The sequence below is a fragment of the Squalius cephalus genome, assembly GCF_949319135.1.
Source record: "Squalius cephalus genome assembly, chromosome: 1".
NCBI lineage: Eukaryota > Metazoa > Chordata > Actinopteri > Cypriniformes > Leuciscidae > Squalius > Squalius cephalus.
The window spans coordinates 44,215,410-44,229,203 of NC_137122.1; the positions used below are offsets into that span (position 1 = coordinate 44,215,410).

Sequence of the window (13,794 nt, forward strand, 5' to 3'; positions counted from 1 at the left end):
TAGATCTATATAGTCTAAAGTCTCAAATATGTACTTTTATAATCATAACAGTGTCATTTTAATTACCTCGTCTGTCAACTTGATGCTGACGCAAGTTGATTATTAGACCTGAACAGACTTATGGATAAATCACCTGCTGTTTTAAAAAATGCTCTCAAATGTGGTTCGAACTGTTCTTTTTCCGTTATCCGTCACACATTCGTTCAGTGGGTGGGATGTACCCGAATACAAGACTACAGTTAAAGGCTGCGTCTCACCTCAGGGTATCTGTGTCTGTGATTTTTTTCTTCCAGCTCCAACTGCATTGCCTTTGCAGAGTGACTGCATTGAAGTCAAATTCAATGTGAAAGCTGCTGGAATAATGTTGGGGAGGCAAGGCATTATACTGATGGCCATTGGATTTCGATGGCTGAGAAAGTGTGTGTATTTGTTAGAATGTGGTGTTTGGGAATGGGTTGTGAAATCTCTGAAACCCTATAATTTCTCTTTCAATCAGAAACAGATAGTTTGGATGGGTGCTTGATGAATCATTGACCTATTCGGTCTAAAACCGAGCCAAATGCATTTGGACCCTTCAACCCTTTTCAGCAGCTGTTGAATTTATAGTCAAAACCCAATTACAAGGATTATAATTGTTTTGAACCTGAATAGTTTCGGACATTCTGTGAAGATTATAACACTGCATTATTTATTTTTATACATGTTTAATTTGTACTTTTTACCAGACTGGCACCAAAACAAAACAAAACCTCCCCACAGCTTAAGGAGACTTCCAGTCTCTGTGACTCACCATTTGGGGATTGTTTTGGACATACACTTAGGCAAGCAGAAGCTGGAACCTGTAGATGATTACTTCTACCAAACCAGGCCTGTCTAAACTATTCCAACCCAACTACTCCACCCACTTATTTACTCTAGCCTTGTGATCTCATGTGCGATTACATTACAGAACCTGTCCTGGATTACCAAACGTTACAAGGAGTGTCAAAAACATCCAGTTTTACAGTTAAAGACCCAAAGACCATATATGATGAATGAAGACCAGGAGTCAGAAGTATAATCAATTGAAGAGGATTTTTACTGAAGGATAGTTTGCGGTTTCATCAGCTGAACTCGGCTTCAATACTCAGCAAGGAGATTGTAAGCCGCTCTGCTGTACATTCACAAAACCACAGCAATACTTTACATGGGTCATTAAGCTACGTCATTACTTCAGGTTGAATGATTCTGATTAGTTTGGAAATAGATAAACTTAGAAAATTTCCACTGAGGTCACCAATCTGGGTTTCTAGGTTTGTTTGTCTGTCAGATAGTCATTCCCTGCGTGTCAGTTGTTCACCTCATGAATGTCAGGTCCTTTACAAAATGGTACCAGAAACTGCACACACACAGATACACAGCTTCTCGGAGGTTGGAGTTGGTCGAGCTCCTGCTCTAAACAGGAAACGCCCCCAAAACATGTTTTTTTCTCTCAGCGAGACGTTCAGACAATATTCGTTGTCATTCTCTGATTTGAAAAGTGAAGTAAGTGCTTTAGCTAAGAATTGGTCACGTATAGGCGCCCGACTGAAGAGACCCCAGTGACCTCGGATGTCTTGGCAAGAAGATTAAATATGTTTTTACACATGTCGGGTGTCTTTCTCAAAAACTTATTCTGTAATTAAGTAAATCTCATAAGCATAAAGAAGTCATTCAAATAATTTAATATGTAGAAGGAGAAAATCCTCTAATGCTTTAAAAATGTTTTTGGCATGTTACTTGTTTGATCATATTTTTTGATGAACTATTATTGTATAAACATATCTAACATTAGCATAAAATTATAACATTAACATAAATTTCCATGAAAAGTTACATTCCCCCCTCCCCCCTTGTATCACCTAAAATGGTGATTTTGACCATTGTCACCTTCAGGTCTTGATCCTCTTGACTGAAATAACACAATATAATCTATTAAACTAATGTTAAGTTATTTGTGCTTTTATTTTAATTAGCTAGTTTTAGTGACCAAAAACATTATATGTAACGCTCAGTTTGCAAGCCGGTTATCTATTCTGCAATATTTATTTATTTATATTCTATAGCCCTATATATCAGATTTTGATAACGGAGTTGCAAAATAAATAGAAAAATGGAAACACTTTATTTTACAGTCTCCTTGTTACACGTGTTACATGTAGTTACTGTAATAACTATAAATAAAACTATAAAACTAACCCTTAACCAAACAAATCCTAACCCTAACCCTGTAGTAGGCCTAAGTACATGTTTATTACACAGTACTTAAATGCAATTACACTGTAACCCGGACACCTTAAAATAAAGAGTTACACTTTATTTTAAGGTGTCATTGTTACAGTGTAATTATATATTTAAGTACTGAGTAATATTAAGCAACTAAATTTACTTACTATAGGGTTAGGATTAGGATTTGGTTGAGGGTTAGTTGCATGTAATTATGCACAATTTACTGTTATTACTATGGTAAGTGCATGTAACATAAGGTAACAAGGACACTGTAAAATAAAGTGTTATCAAATAAAGTGTAACCAATAAAATTGTTAATATTACAATTTAGGTTAACCTCATGGTTAAGCACTTCCTTCCACTGACCATTTGGTTTTGGGCCCACACTATTCGTGGAGACCGTCCGTCCGATATTTTCATATGCATTTTTTACTTGAATTAATATGAATACTGTTGGTCTCCAATGCGTTGTAAGTCTTTGTCTAACTTCATGTGCAGAAAATAGGTAGCACGTTTGCTTTTTGTCACAGGAGACTTCCAAGAACGCTATTTCTTTCCCCAAGTAGGCTAAAGCTAGTGTTGCATGTGAGTATAGGCTATTATCTACACAAAGAATGAACAATGTCGTGTTTTTGTTGCCTGAGAGCAAAGTGTTAAGAAAGTCTGCTAAATTCCCAGTCCTGGACACTTATCCCGGGTGTCGGGTAGTCATTCAAACTTATTTCTCCGCCTCTTCCACTTCATTTTCTTGGGACGTGTGAGTGTGTGCGTGTGCAGTGAAAGTGAACGGTCTGCCCCGCTCATTCACTCCGAACTCATCACAGTCCACGCACACAGCGACACTCACACTCTCAAAGCCCGTCTGTCCTTCACAAGCCCTGCTTCTGTTTCAAAGGGAAGGGGGGAAAACAGTCGTGTTTCTCTCCGTTTCACCTCTCCGCGGGTATGCATCATCAGCACGGTGGCGGGCACCGGGACGGCTGTTGGAGTCGCGCGTGGATAAATGTTTGCAGATGCACTTTATATTTATTTCTAGTATTAAGCCTGGAGCGGAGCACCACCGTGCACTCAGGTAGGAAATATTCACGCTTTATTATCACTTTTTTTCCCAATGCCTTTTGCATTTTTTTTCTGACTTCTTTGTTTTCGTGTTTGTCGACTTGTTTTGTGAATAGAAATAACTAATAATGAGGCTTGGTTTTATTTGGGGTGCTGTTGTGTAATGTTGGCTTCGGGTGCACTGATGTGAAGGAATGCCACGAAGGTCCAAACTCTGAGTGGAACCAGATGTGAAAAGAGGAAGAGAGAACAGGGGGAGGGGGAGTGCGAGCGCTGGTGGTGTGGATATTGATTCATTCCAGTTATTCGAATCATTTAAATCGATTTACTAAGAGATTCATTAACTGGTTCGTTTATTGACGCTTTCTTCGGGTTACATAGTTACACCAGTAGGTGGCGACAAGAGAATGTCCTTTTGTGTGTTGTTTGAGTCACTGAATCGTTTACTCAACTGATTCGTTAAAAAAGTGGCTCATGATTGAAAATATTTTACATTCTTTATCAAAAAATTCATGGATATACTATAAAGAAGAAACTCTAGAAATGACATTTAAGCATCATAAGTATTTCTCTAAAACTGACAACAAACAATAGCTGTAATTTTCCTTAATTTTGTACACTGCTTGGCATAATCAAACTATAGATAGGTCTGTAAGACTTGGTTCGCTTCATTTCCTTCACAAAAGAGTGTCTTGTTAAAGGGGTCATCGGATGCAAAATTCACTTTTATATGGTGTTTGCATATAAATGTTTCTTTGCAGTGTGTGGACACAACCACCATACAATGAAAAAGAAAAACATTCACTCCTTTTTTTTTTTTTCCTCAAAAAGCCCAAACGCTCTAAATAATTAAGTCGTTTGGATTTTCTGAGCAATATGATGTCGTATTGCTCATGCTCCTCCCACAACCACTGACGGACTGTCCCGTATTAGGGCCATTCCAACGATTGGGTGACATTTGCTCGTTTATTTTTTATCTTTTTTCAACACTGAATCTAATACTACACATATTTAACTATTTAACTAAATGTGTATTGGTCAATTTCTGGATACTTTAATATACAAGGTTTCTAAGCAGAAGATAGACGCATGTTTTCTCAGTCCTGTTATCGAAAGTCATGTGCCATTTAAAAAGCATGTTTAAAGGGGGGGTGAAATGCTATTTCATGCATACTGAGTTTTTTACACTGGTAAAGAGTTGGATTCCCATGCTACACATGGACAAAGTTTCAAAAACTAAGTTGTACGTTTGAAGGAGTATTTTTGTTCCAAAAATACTCCTTCCGGTTTGTCACAAGTTTCGGAAAGTTTTTTTCGAGTATGGCTCTGTCTTACGTAAGATAGGGCGGAATTTCCTTATATGGGTCCTAAGGGCACTTCTCCGGTAAGATCGCGGCCGCGCGCGCACTCGCAGACTAGAGCAAGAGAGTGAAAGCAGTTCGCCATCAAAGCGCCCTGCCCGGCTTTTGGGAAGTCAATGTCACCAAAGAAGTGTGTTTTTGGTTGCCAGGGCAAGACAACCCTGCACAGATTCCCAAAGAACCCAGCGTTAAGGAACCCGTGGATGGAGTTTGTTTTCCTGAGCATAAACGGAGTTGTGTAGGCTAACTGTTAGACTGTTTGTTCCCTGCATTTCGACGATGATTGTTTTATAAACAAAGCCCATATCGACGGATTTGCAGATCGTCTAATGCTTAAGGATCGAGCAGTCACAATGATAAAGGTTCGCGGTCGTGCGTTGGAACCGGACGGTGAGTAAAACTGTTTGTTGAACAAATGTCTCTGTGTGTTGTCACTAGCTTGGCGCGTTAGCACAGCTAAGCTTCGCCCACAGGGCCCGCCCCCAGCCGCTCGTTTTTTTCCGGAAAGACTCGGTACAGTCTATCTTTTTGTTAAAAATTTAATAAAACAAAAGACTTTTTGGAGATATGAAGGATGCAATATTACTCTATAGGTACTCAAGATTAACAGGAGATTGAGTGAAAATGAGCATTTCACCCCCCCTTTAAAAGTCCGCCGACACTTTGGCAGTCAAAAATAGTCGATCTCCGAATGCAACGTAACAGGGAGGAGAGTAAAGATGGAAAGCTCCTAAAGCTTTAGTTCCGTATAAATTCACGGATAATTAGTTGTTTTGTCGTTAGTGAAAATCAATATTGACCTTGTATTTGAAAAAGGATGCTCATATAAGAAGCAATACTAAAATTCAGAGTCAGTTCATTCACATTCGGAGATTGACTATTTTTGACTGTCAAAATGCCGGCGGACACAGCTACAGTGAGTTGTTTGAAATCTTTCTTTTTAGTAAACTCTGTGTACACAAACAATGTTCTCAATGCTCGAGTTCATGTGTAGAGCCCCTGGTGATACTTCGAGCAAAGTTTCATGTTGTGTCGAGCCTTCTTAGTGTTTTACATTTTTTTGATGCTATCACTGTGGTGCCCCTAGCACTCCCATTCAAGAGGCAATTTGACCGAAAACAAAAATACGGTCAAACTTAAAAGTGGCGTTTCCATTCTAATTATAGCCTACTTTTAAACGAAAGTTTGCCTCGGGTAGATTAACAAAAAGACACTAGGTTGCATTTTGGCAAGAGTTACCCTTTAAGGGTCATAGGATGGAGGACAGGGGAGTGAGGAGATGAGGATATTAAGAAGCACCCTACACTTGTGTGGACACGCCCCATGGGAGAGAGGGGTGGGGTGAGCAGTTGCTCATTATCATTTAAAGAGACATGCACTGAAACGGGTCGCTGTGAACAGAGCTGTTGTTGAGGAGGTAAAAAGGGTGTTGTTTTTACACAAACATTGTGGAATTTTAACCAAAGTATGTTACAAACTTTATATGAAGACCCTAAAGAATCATACCAACTTGTGGAAAATGGGCATCCGATGACCCCTTTAAAAGCCAGAAGAGTCCAAATAAGTCCAACATTTGACTCGTTCAGTTAGACCAACAAGCTCCTTTAGAGCCCAAACTCTAATGCTGTTTGCTCATACTCAGTCATTAAAGGCTGAAAAGCACTGGTTTCAAAACGGGATTCTCTGAACTAGTCAGTGCCTGAAAATAACGATTCGATTTGTTCACTTACAAGATTTGTTCAGAAAACTGATTCGTTCACAGACGCAACAGCATTAGGCACTGCTTTTATGTTTTAAAGCGCAACTTTAGTGGGCTTGTTTGCAGAAGCATGTTCTTGGTTTCTCACTGCTCCGTTAACCTGTGTTCTCAAGCGCTTGATTCTCACCCCGTAAGCAGATGTGCCCTAAATATCCGGTTACACAATAACGAGCCGCAGCCGAGGGCTGTCTACGTCTCGGAGCTCTTGTATACTTTTTAGGGCTTCTCTCAACTTCACAGTCCAGCAGACACAGGATAATAGGGTTTTGCACCTCTGTGTCAGGGAAATTTTTCTTTCTTCTAAAGAACAGAGCAGTGTTGTTAAACAAGCTAAAATACGTCACCGAAGACCCGACAGCACAGATTGCTGTAGGAGTTGCAGGATGCAGATGGAATTATGAATATTCTTAGCATGAGTAGCTGCAAGTTTTCTTATTCTCTCTTGTAGCTTACATCCTAAAATGGTTGTTTTGGCTCGTGTCACCTCTGGTCTGGAACTTTTTGACTAATCACACAACAAAATCTATTGAACTTATTTAACCTTTTTGTGTTTTTTTTTTTTTTAATTCAGTAGCCTAGTTTTATTTATCAATTTTAATATTTTAGTCCTTCAAATATTACATTTATTTAAATCATTATTTAAATATTATTTTATTTAGTAGTTTTATTGATACATTTTAATATTTTAGAACTTACAATTATTTTATATATTTAAAATAAAATTATAATTAATAAATTATTGTTTTATATACATTTAGGAGTTGAAAACTTTTTGGAACCAAATTTTGGTAACGTGTTATAGAAAATAAATAGCATCTTCTACCAATGACCATTTGATGCTTCAGATTTATATTTGTTTCTGAGCGCTGCTTTAGATTTATTATCCATTATGGTCAAATAATATTAATTATTTAATTAATTAATATTAATATATTAATATTAATTATTAGACATGCTTTTTGACACTTTTAATATAAAATAATGTTCATAATGTTTGACTGTTAATATTATTTTTTTTAATTATTGATGCATTTTTATTTTTGTGTCAATGCATGTAAAAAGCTGTGGGGAGACTCTTATATCAGACCTGTTTCTGCCTTAGTTGGGGTTTGATCTCAGGTCAGAGCTCTGACTGAGGGCTCAGTAACGGGAGCGGAGAAACAAATACCGGCCCGGAATTTCCTGTGTGTTGGTCAATCATCTGTGTTTACAGAATAAAAGGATCAACTAAAACCCTGACCTCTCTCTGCACCCTTCCTTTTGCTCCCTCACTCTTTCTCCCCCCCTCCCTGTCTCCCAGCTGGCTTGTTACCTTCCTTCCCCCAACTCCACCCCTCTCTCTCTCTCTCTCTCTCTCTCTCTCTCTCTCTCTCTCTCTCTCTCTCTCTCTCTCTCTCTCTCTCTCTCTCATTTTACATCCCAAACTCTTTGCCCTCCTCCAAAAAGGGGAAGGGAGAAACAAAAATACATCTGTCATAATAATAAACGTTTAGTCTTGGTAGCTTAGAATCAGGGTTCGGGGGAAACCACATACCACCACATGACTAAGCTCACGCTCAGACTTTAGTCCCCCCCGATGTGTGCCTGTTTCTTCTGCCTTTTCCATTTTGTGGTGTCCTTTGTATTTCATCATGGGGATTACACTCTAAATTCAGAAGGCATCGACTAGTTATAAGATGTTGGCGATAGAAGCTATGTTAAAGTATAGAATCACTTTTTTTTCTTTCTTTTTTTTAAATAAGTTTGTCTGAAAAATCAGCAATTTTTTAAAATAATTATTGTGATCAATTCTTGATCAATTAACCATTAATTTTGAGTAAATAGTATGTTGAAAAATATATTGAATTTGGACAATTTTGTGTTCATCTCATTGTATTGCATTACATTATTATCAGTCACCCTGCACATTAGAAAGCCAGTATCGGTCAAACACTAATCAGAACATGGATAATTTCTAAGATAACAACATTCTTCCTCAGGCAATCGCCTGAGGTGGATTATCATAATCTTAGCAATGTCTCCTGTGTTTTTTAGCCTTCAGCTCCGAGTTGGTGTTTTGTAACTGTTTCAGATGGGAAGTTTAGCATCAGATCTGTTTTTACCAACTTTAAACCTTAAGAAGACAATTCATCGGGAACATTCCACAGACTGTGATGAAGAGACCATTTTCGCCCACACTAGACTTATCGATGTCATCATCAGCATTATGTAATCAGTGATCGCAAAACCAGTTTATTTAGCTGTGCAGCAGCATCTGTGCCATGACATGTTCTCATCTCTACCATGGAGGAAGGTGGTTTTATGGAGGATTTGTGCCAAAACCACAGGCTGAAAAAAAGAGTTTCTTACTGTAAGCCGTGTCAGCCTACTCAATAACTGTCGGAAAACCTTCTAACGGATGCTGTTCTGCCTCTCAGTGCTCTAACCGGACTTCAGACACATCATCCATAGCTATGCATCTCTGTTTAATCACACATCCACTGCTGATTTACAGACCTTTTTTTATGTTTAATCATTTTTTGTAACACTGCATGCACGACTGCTGCTCATGTGACATCCTGCGCCAGCTGTCATGCTATTTTTCTGTTTTTCTGTTATGCAGTAGTTCTGGAAGTAGCAGATGCTTTTATCCAACGCAACAATCCCCTGAAGCAACCTTTTTTCTGCCTTTCTCAAGGGCACATTGATGACGATAGCTCTTGGTTATTTGATTTAGGCTTTCTTTTTTATGAATTTGCAGTTTTAAGTATCATTATTATTATTATTATTATCATTGTTTACTACTAAAAGTGCTGCTGCTTTTGCTATTTTATTTATTTATGTATTTGTATTCATTACATTCTATTTGTCCTACACTGAGAGAAATATTATTATTATATATTATTATAATATATATATTTTTTAATTTAAATAATATTTTTTATTTTATTTTTATTTTTATTTTCATTTATTTTTATTTGGCCCTCAATGAGAAAAAATAGAGTTAACTTATTATTATTATTATTTATTAAGTAATTAAGTATTTATTTATTTATTTATTTAATTTATATTTAAATTACTTAACTTATTGATATGAAAATTAGTAGGTTTATTATTATTATTATTATTATCATTTATTTTATTTTTATTCTGCATTAAGAAGAACCAGAGTAAGCTTGACTTTATCATTTAATTACATATTTAGTTTGAGACAAAACCTGGAAATGTAGATCCTGACCTGCTCATCAAAAGTTGGAAATATTTGATCAGAGTTTGTGATCATTAACAAACATTGTCATTTTTGTTGCCTTTATTCAAACGCTCATAATTACGCATCTCATGCAGTAAAGCCCTGAGTCGTGGTGAAGACATTAAGATGATGCTCAAGAATTGTCTGAGCCTGCTTTGCCCTTTATCTGTCAGGAGTGGAGAGAAACGCTTTGAAGTTTGTGTGAACGCGCATGTCTTTTACCTTCCTTCCTTCCTGAAGGATCTCCCCAGGGTCTTACCTCCACCAATTATGTGACTCGCTCAGATCACATGGTGCCCACAAATTCTTCTGCAGGAAGACGGAAAGACTTGTTTTATTCCCGGGTTGTCACGGATTGCATGTCATTAATAAGTGGAATCAGGACCCCAGGGAAAGAATTGTCCTAGTTGTATTTGTTCACATTTTCAGCTCTTGTTATTTTACATCTCATTCGTTAGACACTTGATCTAGGATTTTTCCATAGGTTATCTGTTGCCTGGTAAAAAGTTTATCTTTAAAAACACTATTTATCTATATTTTTATCTAAATTACAGAATGCTTATATGGAAATATATGTCTGAGACGAGAGCAGTGCTGGATGATATTCGGAAAGTCTCCCAGGGTGTCAGTTAACTTTTTTTGTCTCTGTTTTTTAGAGAAGCTCCTGTTTGTTTTTAGAGTGATCCCATTTCCCATTCCCCGGCTTTAGAACTACTGTGTTTGGAAACACAGCTGTTCCTCTCGGATATCTCTTCAGGCTAGCTTTCTTTTGCTCTGATTTTCTTTCTTTCTGACGTTGTGGTTGTAACCTTGCATTCCCCCCTGCAGGAATGAGAGGGTGCACGAGAGAGACCGATAAAGAGAGAGCAGAATGGAAGTATAAAAAGAAACCAGACTGGCTTTCGGGAACGCTGCCGGCTTTGGCTCTTCTGCCTTCTACTTGACTCTCCTCCTAGCCATCTCTTTTCCTTTTCCTTCTCTCGCTAAACAACACATATATACTCAAATACCAATGTATTTCTTTATTCTTAATGCATTGTGAGTATCTGGGACAGCAGCTCTATAATTTATCACATGCAGGCACTTTTTTTCCAAGGAGGCAAGGAAAGGAAGTTACTCCTCGATAGGAAAATAATCGACAGTACAAAATGAAAACAAATAATTGTGAAATATGAGATTAAACTCAATGACACAAGTAAATAAAGTTTGACATCAGTGATTGATTGTCAACAGGATAATGCCACCTATTATGTTTGCAATTGGTCTACAAATCATCGAAACCACTCAATATCATCGGATATAATCACTTTCTGTCATGTCAGAATCAAAAGTACATGATCTGTAAGTTGATATTTGTTGCCGTGTCAATGTAACAATGTTTATTAACATACACTTTATGAGACTTTGATGTGATATATCCATTTTATATATTAGTATAAATGTAATAGATTTTAGTCCAATGTAAATACACTACTGTTCCAAAGTTTGGGGTCGGTAAGTTTTTTATTTAAATATATAATACTTTTATTCAGCAGCATTAAACTGATCAAAAGTGACAGTATAAAGACATGTATAATCTATTTCAAATAAATGCTGTTCTTTTTAACTTTCTATTTATCAGAAAAAAATGTATAACAATTTTGACAAAAATATTAAACTCTTTTCAGCATTGATAATAATAAGAAATGTTTCGATGCTGAAGTAATGATGTAATGATGCTGAAAATTCAGCTTTGATATCACAGGAATAAATTAAATTTTAAAATATATTCAAATAGAAAACAGTTATTTTAAAAAATATTTCATAATGTTACCGTTTTACTGTTTTTTTGAGCAAATAAATGCAGCTGTGATGAGCACTAACTTCTTGCAAAAACATTAAAAACATTTTTTTGAACGTATACATATTTATGGACAAAAAAAAAAAAAAAATCTAAAAACAGAAAGGTTGTTTTGCCTCCTCATTTCAGAATACCACAAACCACTTATGGGTGCTGGAGTGTTCTCAGTTATGATGAAACTGGGATAAATGTGTGTGTTCACACAAAAGAGGAATATTGCCAATGTCTGCGTTCTCTCAGGGCAGTTTATGTTGCACTTTTTCGTTTTGTTTTTGTTAATTACTATCTATTTGCAGTCAGAAATATGATGTGTTCGAAAATCAAAGCATACCCAGAAGCCACACACACACACAGACTGTAACCTGAAACTCCAGATTTCCCTCAAACAATTACTTTTCACCTGTAATTAAATCAGTGTTTTACAATCGAGGCCAGTTGAAGCACATAAAAACTTTCTGTGGGATTGTTTGAGCAGGATTTGTGCTTTGCTTGTGTTGGCTGTGAACTACTTGTTTTTATTGAACATTAGAGTGGGTGAAAGAGAATCAAAAGGGGTTTGCTTATCCTACTGCAGTAATAATATACTATGAAAATAGCTGTGAGACCAAAACAGTTTTGGTCACATGACGTTGAGAGTTTGACGGAAATTGCTTCTGTCGGATCAGTCATTTGGCTTAATGGTGGGTAAAATCCTTAAAAACATCTGTAAATGTCTATGCTTGACATCAAAGCGTTAATGATCTTTCCATATTTACAATTACAGGGTTATCAGATGTCTCTTCTACAACATGTCTGGCTAATAACTCTTCTCTCTCTCTTTCTGCAACAGAGCATACGGATGAATCGGACACTTTTGCGTTTTTCCACGAGGGAGCGCAGGGCTGCTTGGGGGTACGAGATCACATGCTGTACCTCTCCTCTTCCTGCAAGAGTGACGCCCAGCTTTGGAAGTGGGTAACCAGGGGGCGGCTCTTCAACATTGGCTCCTCCCTCTGCTTGGGCATCACCGTGGGCAACGTGAGCACTTTTGGCATCAAGTCACCACTGGGCGTGTTTCGGTGCGACTACGAGCCTCCACGAGTGCGCTGGACCTGGAGCTGCAGCAAGTTCTTGGAGACGCTTGAAACTTACTTGCACTCCCCTAAATTACTCCTCAACAGCGGCAATGTCTCGGACGGCGCCGCCCCGCCTGCAAGACCCCCCTCCCAAAAGCTCCTGTGGCGAGTCTATGATGACAATCAAGACCTTTGCACCAAGTCGTACCGAGGTCAGCACATTAAATGTTGTTGTTTCTTTACTCTCTTTCTCACAGTTACACGATATCCTAACCAGTAATTTATCTGTCCACACTGAAACAAATCACAGCCAATCAGAACATATTTGATGTTTAATATAAAATATCATTCAAAAGTTGGGGTTGGAATTTTTTTTTTTTTTTTTATGTTTCAGTAATATTGTTAAATATTATTAGAATTTGGAATAACTGTTTTTTATTTTAATATATTTTAAATTCTAATGTATTCCTTTGATATAAAGTTTCATTTTCAGCATCATTACTCCAGTCTTCAGTGTCATTCTGAAATCAGTCTAATATGCTGATTTGCTGCTCAAGAAACATTTCCTATTATTAGCAATGTTGGAAACAGTTTTTGCTGCTAAACATTTTTGTGGAATCTGTGATAAAAAAAAAAAAATCTGGATTCTTTGATGCATAAAAAGGTAAAAACTAAAAGCAGCATTTATTTGAAATAATTTGTAACATTATTAATGTCTTTACTGTCAATTTTCATCAATTTAATGTGTAAGTATTAATTTCTTTCAAAAATATGAAAGTCTTACTCACCCCAAACTTTTGAACAGTAGTGTACAGCTATGTGGAGCTGGATTTTGGACCAATGAGATTGCATTGTGGGCGGAGCAACCAAACATGACAAATAAACCAAGCAATCAACAAAATGTCCTGCCTGTTGTCGCAGATGGTTTGGACAAAAACTCAGATTTACATTACTTTTATTGATTGTCACTGTCACACATGGTTAGGACATTGTGTTTTAGAAAAATATATATATTAAAGGTCGTGGAACAAATAAATAATTAGAAGATGATTTAAAAATGAAACAAAGGGTAAGGGAAGGTAGTCTGGACAGAGGAATTTTAAGGACACATATCTTTTGGACTTCAGTGATAGTTAAACTAGGATTTTATCCATGAGTGTGGACTTTTTGCAAAGGGCAACTCCCAATTTGGATCAGCAACTCACCAAACAAGAAGCCAATTAAAAAGTCTGCCGTGTGGTTGT

General features: G+C 37.1%; 1 protein-coding gene across 1 annotated transcript in view; it reads left to right on the forward strand.

Moving 5' to 3' along the window:
• The first annotated feature begins 3,048 nt into the window (after positions 1–3,048).
• The window catches only part of mrc2 (mannose receptor, C-type 2), a 47,203-nt gene continuing 36,457 nt past the window's right edge, over positions 3,049–13,794 (forward strand). Inside the window, exons 1-2 of the mRNA XM_079876485.1 lie at positions 3,049–3,319; positions 12,325–12,762. Coding sequence (XP_079732611.1) covers positions 3,193–3,319; positions 12,325–12,762 — 565 coding nt within the window. The 5' untranslated portion in view covers positions 3,049–3,192. The remainder of the gene's footprint in view (positions 3,320–12,324; positions 12,763–13,794) is intronic.